This window comes from Chrysemys picta, chromosome 14 (assembly GCF_011386835.1).
Source record: "Chrysemys picta bellii isolate R12L10 chromosome 14, ASM1138683v2, whole genome shotgun sequence".
Classification (NCBI taxonomy): Eukaryota; Metazoa; Chordata; order Testudines; family Emydidae; genus Chrysemys; species Chrysemys picta.
Window position 1 is genome coordinate 36,594,126 of NC_088804.1, and position 11,512 is coordinate 36,605,637.

Below are 11,512 nucleotides of genomic sequence, written 5' to 3' on the forward strand. Positions count from 1 at the left end.
TAAGCTACTTGGGGTGGCCTCTTGTCTTTCTACTTTATGTTAAATAGGAAGTTGGCGCTTCATATATACTATTTTAGCAGTCTAGCAAAATGTCTTAATGTATCCTACCTAAACTGTTGTGTATGTATGTTCAGGGGAGAAAATACCCTTTCAATCATTGTTAAGACTTGGGGCTCCCTGCATGATTATTCCTCAGGGTTTTTTTGTTTGTTTTTGTTTCCATGCTTTATTTTCCTACTGATCTAATTTCATTAACACTACGTTAGTCAGAAAAAAAATCACAGGAAGCATCAAGTCCCATCTGACTACAGCAGGGTTTAAAAGAAACAAATCCTTTTCTACGCTTCTATCTCATTAATTTCCTTAATTGTAAACACAAAGTCAGAGTCCCTTGTGCAATAACCACACTTTCAAAGCAGCATGTGGCCCATTAAAGCCCTAACATCTGAACTGCTATTATAAAGGTAACCAAATAGTTAATCTGAGAGTTTTTAATGCAGTGTCCACTAGAAGGCACTATGTGCTAGAGAATTATAATCTTCTGAAAATACCTGATGGAATAATGTAAGTAAGTCCACCCCAACACCAGCATGAGCACCTGTGATGCAATTTAGTATTGTTTTGGGGAGAGGATGGGCAGCGTATTTAGCCTTGATCCCAAATACTTCACATCAGAGACATTAAGATGCTAATTTAAAACCTATTTTCTTATGGGCTGGATAACTTATACCCCTACACTGAAAATAACAAATCAAATAACAGTCTGAGAGGAAGGATGGCCCAGTGGGGTCACTAGCCTCAGGTAACCATACAAGGGGAGCGAAACAAACAATAGTTATAATATTAAATCTAACTTACATTTGATAAGTCAGGTTTAGAAAACTATAACTGATCACACAAGTCAGGGTCAGAAGGCTATACTGAGAGAAAGCTGGGTTCTCACCACTCCATGAAGCTTGAATGGATCAGAGTTTCCAGGTGGTGGTGGTAGATGAGAGTCAGGAGACAGGCAGCATGATCCATCAGGAGAAGATGAAGTCCCAATGGAACTGATGCAGATCTTGGATCCAGGCATGAGAGCACTTATTTGAGCTTGAGTAGGGGTTTTTGTGGGGAAAGAACAATGGTTCAAGGGAGAACACTAGATTTGTTTATGGGTAAACTGGTAGCTCAAGGGAGGATACCAAAGTTGTTTTGTTCAGGCTAGACAATAGGAACTGATAATTCCTGGCTATGGGTGGTGTCCCTTCGAGGGAACACACAATGCAATTAGGCAGCTTCTTTCTTTTTGATACCAATAAAGGATTATTACTAGAATTGGTCTGATAACTGCTGAGCTGGGTGTGTGCAGGCATGGGTTCATTAACATCTGGAGCAGAGATCCCCCATCATGCAGTGCTTCCCTGCTTTTCTGGTCCCCGAGTTCAGTGCAGTTCTTGCCTTGGAATCTCTGTTCTCCATTCTATATGCAAATGGAGATGCCTCCCTTTCCCATCTTTTATGCAAATGAGGCTAGGGGAGTGTCCTTCATCCGGTCACCCTTGTCCCAGGGCTTTAGGTGTGTCTTCCATGGCCTTTTCATTGCTTTTTGTAAGTCTGTCTTCTGATCAGTTTTGGTTCAAGCAGAGGCTGGGGGGTGGGACGGTCTTTTGTGAGTCAGACAGGCTGGGTACTGCGCCCTGGTTTCCTAAGAACACAGAGCTGATTGGTACTTGAACCTGTTACCTAATACAGTTATGAAAGTGCCAAAATCCAATTTAATGTATGTGTGACATTTAATGTCCATGGCAGACACTGTTCTGCTGCTGGGATTACAGTCCTATTCCAGTAGCGCTTTCTACACTAAACACAAATACTGGGAGTTACCAAGAAAGGAAATGGTCCAAAGAACAACATTGGCACAAGTTGAAAATGCTTGGTGACAATAGTCAGTTTCCTAAAAATTTCTATTGTGTATACTCCATTTCTCTGGCCCGTGAGAATATAGGAATCTACAAATTGCCATACTGGACCAGACCTGTACTCTATATAGTCCAATATCTTGTCTCTGACCACAGCCAGCACTGGATGCTGTAGAAGAAAGTGCAAGAAACTGCACAGTAGACAGAGTAGGGATAGTCTACCCAGGGCCCGCTCCAGGCACCAGCTTAACAAGCAGGTCCTTGGGGCGGCCAAGGGAGAGGGGCGGCACATGCAGCAATTCGGGGGCGGCAGGTCCCTCACTCCCTCCAGGAGCAAAGGACCTGCTGCTGAACTGCCACCACTGATCGCGGCTTTTTTTTTTTTTTTTTTTTTTGCTTGGGGCGGCAGAAATGCTGGAGCCAGCCCTGAGTCTACCTTCCATGAAGGTTTCATCCTAACAGAGTTCAGTTTAAGCCCTGAAGCCTGAGGTTACATCCCTTTCAAAAATGTTATTAGCATTAACCACTGTAACTCTGGCTGGTCTTGTTACCCATATAAATGTCCATGCACTCTGATTCTTGTTAAATTCTTCACCTTGGTAGGTGTGTGTGTGTGTGTGTATGGGGGGGGGGAATAATAATTTTATCAGTTTTGAAATTACATTTCAATTTAACTGAATATCCCTCCCCCCACTCCCTTTCCCCCCCCTGTTGAGAGACAGGGACAACAAATGCTTCCAAATCAACACTATCTAGACTATTCATTATTTTATATACTTTTATCGTGTCCCCGCTTATTTACCTTCTTTCCAAGGTCAACAATCTCTTTCCAATCTCTCTTCAGATTTTTTTTTTTCCATACACATAATCCTTACTGAATGCCACACCAGAATTCACAGGTCTGACAATAGCTCTGCCATGGCAAAAGTTTACAAGCAAAATAATGTCAAAGCGTAATTTCCTTATTTCCAGAGGATTTGCCAAATGCAAATGCTATTTTGTGTAACCTATCCTCCTTGGGTTCACACACACACACACACACACACACAGACTAGATTCCTGAGCTGTTTAATATGGCTGTGCAATGAGAACATACATTTTCTTATAGCTGTAGCATCTATAACACCAGTATCTCAGACTGCCAACTTCACGGTTTTCTAGATTGTAGGACTTCTTTTACAAGAAGTCCTTAACTCAAAGTTTGTGGTAAATGTGGAACAAAATAATTCAGTCTACTTCTCTTGCTGATTTTTAAGCAAGATGTGTGTTTGAAGGAGATTCATAAAAGCTATGTACAGTATTCACCAGTCAAATGGCTGTTAATCTATCAATGATAGGGGAAGGACACAATTTATATTGTAAACTGTCAGATATACTGGAACCAGCCCCTTGGTTACAGCTTCTTACCAGCTAATCATATAAACATGGCATCCCAACTGGCATTCTCAACCTTCTGATTCCAAGAGAGGCCCATCCTATCCTTGAGTTAAAGGATAATCCGTAAAAGTAGGGTTTCAATACTGTTTTTCAGGCTAGCTGCTAGGATGAGTCAGACAAACACTGAAGCAGATCTGAAATTCAATCCTGTGGTATGCAGAAGCCACCATATTACCAGGCATGGAGAGTTGGAACAAAACTAAATCAAAACATTACATCAATATAGACTATAGATATTATAATAAGTCTGAATCAATAAAACTAATACTGCTTTGCATTCATGTAACCCTTAAAATGTTGAGAAAGGAACCAAAATCTAAATCTGAAATACGGATTTAAGATATAAGGCTGTCCAATATTTTAATATGCTAGGGGATATAGTGGAGCTGTGAACTTGGACCCAAACCTAGTAATGGCATTTGCATGCAAAATTTTTGTTTGCCAATGGCAATTTTCTTGTCAAGCTTTTATTTAATGTTGTCTGGGTGTGTATTAGCCACCCCCCTGTCACACTCTGATATGCATTAGATCTAAGTTAAGCTGTTTTTGAGTTTAGCAGGAAAGACTTACTGTATGCAGTCACTTTTGCCTTTAATTGATGAATTGTAAAAGAAATCAAACCAGAAATGCATACCTGTAATCTGTGATGTTACAAAAGTAGTCATTAGCAGGAATATATGTGCAGGTGTTTCATATTAAAATATGCAGAATACTTCAGTTAGATGATGATTGATTAAGCTGTGCATTTAAATGCTAATCTCTGACTAAATCTTCATATCTTTAAAAATATTTCATCTCAAGCTGTACACTAATTTTTTTAATTAGCATCAAATAGAAACCTTAATTTATTCAGATATTGATAACTGCAGAGTTGCTACTTATTTCTCAGCTGCATCAATAGTGAGTTACTAGACCTCCCAATTTAATGAGTTAGTTTATATGTATTATGGTACTGAGAGTCCTTACCCTGAAGAGTATACAAGCTACATAGACAAACCTAACACAGGATGGGAGGGCAAGAGGGAAAAGGCAAGCCTCCTAGATGACCCAAACTCAAACCAATTAAGGATTAAATGTCACTATAAATACTTTCAATTCCACTGGGGAGCCCCAAAGGCAACTTGTGCAGTTCAAAGTGCCAGTGTTATCTGCCCCCAACATCAAGCTCCATTTCATAAGCAGCTGCCACATTCTAGACTTAGCTGCAGCTTCCAAATAGTCCCAACAGCACACTACTGCAATCCAATATCATATCAGAGACAAGGATAAGCACAGCACAGTCTACATCCTAATCAGAGTTGCACTAGCCTTAGCAACTACAGATTGGAAAGCATGCTGTTCAACACACCTGCTGTAGGGGCACAGACTAAACCTGGCAAGGTGTGGGGTAGGACATACTTTCATTTGTAACTCTCTTAACTTGTGAATAAGAGTGACAATATACAGCACAGGATGCAAATGTAATAAGGGTAAAAACAAAACTCTTTTGCTCTTCATAAAATAAGTGATAACTCAGATTTTAGTGACAGGACTTTTTGTCATCTTTTGTTTCCTACTATGAAGTTGTCAGGCTGAAACATCAAATGGCAGCCCCAGGGCTTAACAGAGCAGCTTTGATATTTTAGTTTGAGCCTATTTATTGTACTTCAGGGTAAATGTTTCAAAAAAGATAAATGAGGAACTATCCAGCCTTTTCTTCAATGAGCAATGGTGCCTGTTCAAATTGACGGATTATGCTCAAACCAAATGCTAAAGTGATTCTTCTGCCATCAAAGCAGAATAGAACCTTGATAATTTGCACTTATAGCTAAAAGGGACTTTTGCCAACCAGCAGGTCCACCCACCACAATTAGAAAAAGCAAGAATAATGGATCTGTTTGAATTATACCTCATAAAAGGCCTGTCCTGTATTTTTCCTTTATATGGATTCCACATTAAAAAAAACCTAACTACAGAATTCTAATTCTTTGGTTGGAAGTGGGAAATTGCAACTTTTAACCGATAAGCAGACTGCATATTAATGTTCTGTTGTACCTGAATTAATACAGCTCGAATATATATTTATCTGTATTTGACAAAAGGAATCTTACTTGGTTAGATTCACAGTTTAGATTTATCTTGAAAAACTTTATTGTAAGTCAATTAGTATGAACAGTCTATGCAGATCTTAAAATGATATGTAACTGAGTGAAAGGCATTCCTTTGCATAACATTAAAATTACTGTTTTCCAGATTAACATTTATCTATTGACACTGGTCAGGTAGCATTTCTCTAAGCTTAATCTTTTTATCAAAGTATATAATAACTTGTCCATTAAGCTGAAATTTTCCACTAAAATATGTTTTGAGGAAATTGACTTACACTTCAAGGAAAAATTCTAATACCAGTTCTCTGACAAACTCTTTTGCACGGAAATTCAAATCTGATTTTTTTTTCCCCTATAGAAGGTTATTGCTAATGTCTTCATACAAAAATATCAGCATCTGAGAATTAAAATGACACTCAATTTTAACTTTACCTTTTACCAAGGTATTGGAAGCACATAGATATAATTTCCATATCATAAATTCAATATTCTGTTGTTAAATCTAGATTAACCTGAAGTGTGCATCAGATAATTTGTTCATTACACTTAATGTAGCTGAAATATCCCTGCCAAGGCCTTAGTGATTTGTACAATGTCCAAGTTAAAAGCTCTTGTGCACGCACATACAGTATTTTACATTATGTATGATCTGACTATTGTAAGTTACCATTTAAGTTTTATTAGATATTTTAATGACAGTACAACAAATGTAAGGCTGGTGGTACAGTATACATTTCCTACAATCACAAAATTTCCCTAACATTACTATGAACTCAGTACAATTTTCCCTGTTTTGAGAAATGACATACACCTACATATTGCCTTCATAATGCCAGTGAAGTTAACTTAGAGGCACTCATACCAACATTGAGTGTGGTATAAACAGCTAGGATGATATCTGCTTTATGCTGTTAGTAGCTGCTTAGATTAATCTCTCAAACAAGTTGTTGTGGTATTGTAGCAGTCATATAGTATCATCCTAGCATTGATCAGAGTCATTTTTCTTCATAATGGTGAAGTGAAATGGTATGGAAAGGTTCTTTAGACAAACATTTGTGATTTCCAAATGCTCTGACTATGGAATTTAAGGACCAGGTAAAAATTGAAGAAAAGTATGATTGAGAGGTAACCGACCACCCTGTTTCTAAAACAGGGTATTATTATCTAAAACTCCCAGCTATTTGTTGCTTACATAGTAGCAGGATTTTATAACCTTGATAACTGGATCCCCTCCTTTCCCAGGGTTCCTGAATACTCCGCTTCTCAGCTAAGCAACTTAGTTTCATACAGAGAGCCAATGACTTGTGTTCAAAGACCAGGTACCTAGCATTTCCTAGACAGTGCCTTATTGTAACAGACCATTACTTCAATGCATATTTTTCAACTATGATACTGTTAATGGACCTATACTAGCAGGGTTTCATTGTAGTGTCTTGTAATATTATTACAAGACTTAGCTATTATTACAAACCCTTCATCATGGGATTTATTAATAGCACCTCAGCTTTCTAAACAAATAACCTATTTGAGCTACAGTGGTTGCTTACCTTTGGAGGGATGTTTCTATCATATGTCATATTTCAATTCTTAGTCATAGCAACATACAGTAGGTAAAGTAATGCTAGGAGTATAAGTAAAATGATTCTTTATGCTTGACATCTTAAGTATCCAAGAGCATCTTACTGGGTGTATTAAAAACATTACTAATATCATTTTGTACTGGTACAATGACTGACACTATCTAAATAGAACTATAACTAACTCAATTTCAATCTTGTGCTTCACTCCTGAAAAGTGTTAAGTTACCACAACAAGTAGTTTTTCAATTTGACAAATCATTAGATTTTTTTTTTACCCATCAAAATGAAATTATTAGAAAAGTATAGTAAACAAATGTCTTCACAAAAAAATCCATTCAAATTCAGTAGTTTAGTTAAGATCCATCAAACGTGTGTGTTTAATACAATTGATCCTTATAACAAGAATTCAAAAAGTGTGGAACTACACTATACAAATCAAAATATACTAACCTAAATCTAGCTATACAATATACATTAGGAATGCAAGCGCTATAACCATATAAAATGCTTTTACATCCACTAGTTGCAAAAAACTGTTCTGTAATCCTGTGGATTTGTAAAAAAGTGTATTCCAGCGTTCATCTTAAATTCTTGGCAACCTGTTGGGGAAGACAGAATATTACTATTAATAGGAATTTCACTAGATAAGTATGCTCAGCAGATATACAATAATTGTGGAATTCAAAAAGAGTCAAGCTCCATCCAAGCTTTCTAAAAAAAAGTTTTAAATAGACTGGAAAAAGTGAGACTTCTCCATTTATAGGATTCCATGTCCTAATCCTCTGACCTAGTAGAAGTGTAAAATTCCACTATTATCAGACTTAAGAGTAAAAGCTAAACTCTGGGGCAAATAAAGTATAAATCATGTAACCATTTACTTAAATGCTTAATTTTACTCACATGAATATTCCAATATAATACCCCAGTTTTACTCATAAGTATTTCTGTTGAAAGAGCTTGCCAGATCAAGACTTATGTTCACTTCACTTTCTTGTCTTAACATCTTGAGAAAAGAAATTCATCTGGTATTCAAGATGAAAGCATAGCCTAAACTATGTCTCCTCTGCAGAGACTAACAACCTCTTAAATGAGGTAGTGCCCATAACAGCATCAGAGAGAAGTTATCTCGATCTATACCTGAAGTTGTGAAACTATTCCAAAAGCATTTCACTAGTCAGCATGAAACCACTGCTAATTTACAATAAATAAATAATACATTAATGGAGATACACCTATCTCCTAGAACTGGAAGGGACCTTGAAAGGTCATTGAGTCCAGCCCCCTGCCTTCACTAGCAGGACCAAGTACTGATTTTGCCCCAGATCCCTAAGTGGCCCTCTCAAGGATTGAACTCACAACCCTGCATTTAGCAGGCCAATGCTCAAACCACTGAGCTATCCCTCCCCCCTTGCATTGGTATTAGTACTTTACTATGTTTGTTCAGTTGCCCTCATATAATTACAAAAATGGACTTCTGAGCCTGACTCAGTGAAATCTCAGCACCCATGAAATTTATCCCACTAATTAAAGCCCAAGCATAGGGTGAGCATTGTCATAGTAGCTTCAAACAGCCCATCATGATCTGCAACACCCTTAATTAGTCATGAGAGTTTCTTAGTGGGGACTTTGAAAGAATGACAATGTATTTATCTGTTGCACCAGAAGCCAGACTACTTAGCTGTTGCATGAAAAGCAGCTGGAGTATCCACTGTTCCAACTGTGTAACACATACTGGTCGTACTGCCAGGGAGGCATACAGGTTTTAGGCAGTGAAATTAGATGGTGAGGGGAGCATTTAATACTGTAGTTTGTTCAAATGTTAGTTGTACGGAGTCAGGCTGAATCAATAGCAGAGGCCATGTGAAGCTGTTTCACCACTTTGCTCCCTTATTTTTGCTCCCATTGTATTTTTATTTTTACTTCTAATATTCTGCATCACTTTTCACTAAAAAAAACAGCCTGTCTGAAGAGGTTGGTGGGAGCTTTCAGTTTTTCTGTACCCAGTTTTTCTATATCCTTTGCTAAAGAGACCAAACCAATGCTCTAGAGCTCATTGCATGACAAAATACAACTTTTCATTACAGTATTTTCAGAATTATTCTACGGGGATTTCAGACTCTAACTCACAAATCAGAGGGTAAAATACTGGCCCCTTTAAAGTACATGGGATTTTTACCATTTCAAGCCAGGATATCACTCAGAAAGATAATAAGCAATTCCCTCACTTTAACTCTTGTGAGTAGCAGGCATCTTGTTCTCTCCTTCCAATTCTTCCACTCCTGCTTGTGTCATGAGGTCTGCAATGTTTTTCTCCAGGTCATCAATGCGACAGCTCATGTCATCAAGTAAGTTTGAGTTAAAGAAAATGAATTGTAATGTTTACACTTTAGTAGCAATTTAGCACTTGACCACAGCTTCATGCGTTGTTACAACAGCTTTAGAAATCTGGCTTGCAAGTTTAGAATTTAATATACTAAATATTTGTACACTTTCCTCCATCAGAGGCATTTTACAAGAAGAAAGGATATTTCTTCCAATGATCTGGTCAGACATGGTCTGAAATTTGTCTTGCATCTGTTGAAGCAGTGTCTGTACCTAACAGGGCAAAAAAAAAAAAAAAAAAGTACTTCATCAAAATATCCCTTTTTACAATACTTTAGCATAATGCAGTCACTTTTGAGCTCAACTTGTTTCACACAAAACCATACGTTTGGACAGCAGTGATCAAATGTTAAAAGTAACAAATTACTCTGGGAACTCCATGCCAAAAATAATTCAGGGCTTATGCACTCAAAACCTTAGAGCAGCCCTCTACCTGTAACATCCCCCATTATACACATGAAGAAAGTGAGCCTGAATAACTTCTCTGGGGCCTACAAAGTGAGTCACTGTCAAAAACAGAATTGTTATGCTTTAGCCACACAATCATTCTGCATCTGATATGGAAGACTGAAAAAAACATAATTGTACTTAATATTTTCAAAATACAACTCAATCTTATACACAAAAAAAGTTCTTAAATTACATGACTAGCTCTGAACTACTCTTGCAGCTTGACACCTAGCAAGAGCGTGGGGGGGGGGAGGGGGAGGCAGGCAGCCAAACACCTGGGTTTTAGGAAACCATCACACTGAAGTGTCCCCAAAAGAACAGCAAGGACAATGCTGGCACAAACCAATGTCTAATCCAGCACCCCTCCCTCACCCCTCCACAAAGAGCTACAGGAGCCAGAGGGGGATGGTTTGGGAACGCCTATGGTGTAATCCTGGATTTGACACCAAAGCCCCTGTGCGCGTTTGGGTAACTTGCCCTCCCCACCATGGGTCCCTCAGCGGGGCAGGCCTGAGGATTAATGCTGCTAATGGGTGGTGCAAATGAACGGTACCAGATCGACACTGCGGGGGGAGGAGTCGGGTTTTATCCCTTTTCTCTCGATCTGATGCTTTTTTGTAATGCGGTGATGAGCTCTCAAGTAGGGTGGGGACGACGGGGGCTTAGAAATGGGTCTTCCCTGAGATGCCAAGCACAGCCTGGGTCTCCACACCTGCTATAACGGGGGGCAGGGAGCGGAGGGGTTAACATGATACAGTCGCTCCTGAAGGTCTGATTTAATGGGGTGCCCCCCCCACCAGGCATTCCGGGGTCCCCCCCACCAGGCATTCCCTGCCCCCCTGGTTTCAGTCACTGCTTCCCCTGCCGCCCCCCGCTCCCTGCCCACCACCCCGGGCCCTCCTCGGGCTCCAGCGCCCGGCCGCTCTCGGGGCTCCGGGCCTGCGCAGGGAACATCGCCGGCCGCAGCTCGGAGGACTCCGGGCCCCGCCCCACTCGGGCTAAACGCCGAGCCCCGCCTCAGGCCTACCCCCGGCCCGGGCCCCTCACCACGGCGGTGAGATCCTGCACGGTCTTGGGGTCAGTCTCGGCCATGATAGCGGGCGGCGGCTCCGTCCAGTGAGTCACGGGCAGGCCCCGGCACCGTCTCCAAGCTACAGGGACTTCCGCGCCTGGCACCGAGAGTTCCGCCCGCTCCCAGCTCTCGCGAGGACAGGGGGCATTGTGGGGAATGTAGTTCAGCCTGGGCGAGGCCTCGCCAGAGGTATTGGGGGAGGAGAGAAGTTAGGGTGACCAGATAGCAACTGTAAAAAAACGGGCCGGGGGGGAATAGGCGCCTATATAAGCAAAAGTCCCCCAAAATGGGACTGTCCCTTTAAAACGGGACATCTGGTCACCCTAAGAGAAGTTGACTAGAGGGGGAGAGGGAGGGGAAAGGGGGAGCAGGAGGAGACTAGAGGGAAAGGGGGAGCGGAGAGGAGGGAGCAGGACATTAGTAGGGAGGGCCAGGCCCGTGAAAAGGAAAGTGGGGCACGATCACGCCCATTCATTTTAGATATACAGACTTTACAGGCATTCCCTCCACCCTGGGCTGAGGCCCCCCTGCTCCCCTTCTCCTCAGCCCTGGGGAGGGGAGTGGAGGGAAGGAGAATGGAAGAGAAAAAGGGGATGGAGCAGT

At 40.6% G+C, this 11,512-nt stretch overlaps 1 protein-coding gene across 1 annotated transcript; it reads right to left on the reverse strand.

Annotated features, from left to right (window-relative positions):
- Nucleotides 1-6,088: 6,088 nt before the first annotated feature.
- HSBP1 (heat shock factor binding protein 1) lies at nt 6,089-11,101 on the reverse strand. Its single transcript, XM_005292301.5, has 4 exons — nt 10,885-11,101; nt 9,534-9,600; nt 9,231-9,350; nt 6,089-7,604 (listed from the first exon to the last, which is right to left on the reverse strand). The coding sequence occupies exons 1-3, from the start codon at nt 10,927-10,929 to the stop codon at nt 9,232-9,234; spliced, it is 231 nt and encodes a 76-aa protein (XP_005292358.1). The 5' UTR covers nt 10,930-11,101; the 3' UTR covers nt 6,089-7,604; nt 9,231.
- Between the last annotated feature and the right edge of the window lie 411 nt (nt 11,102-11,512).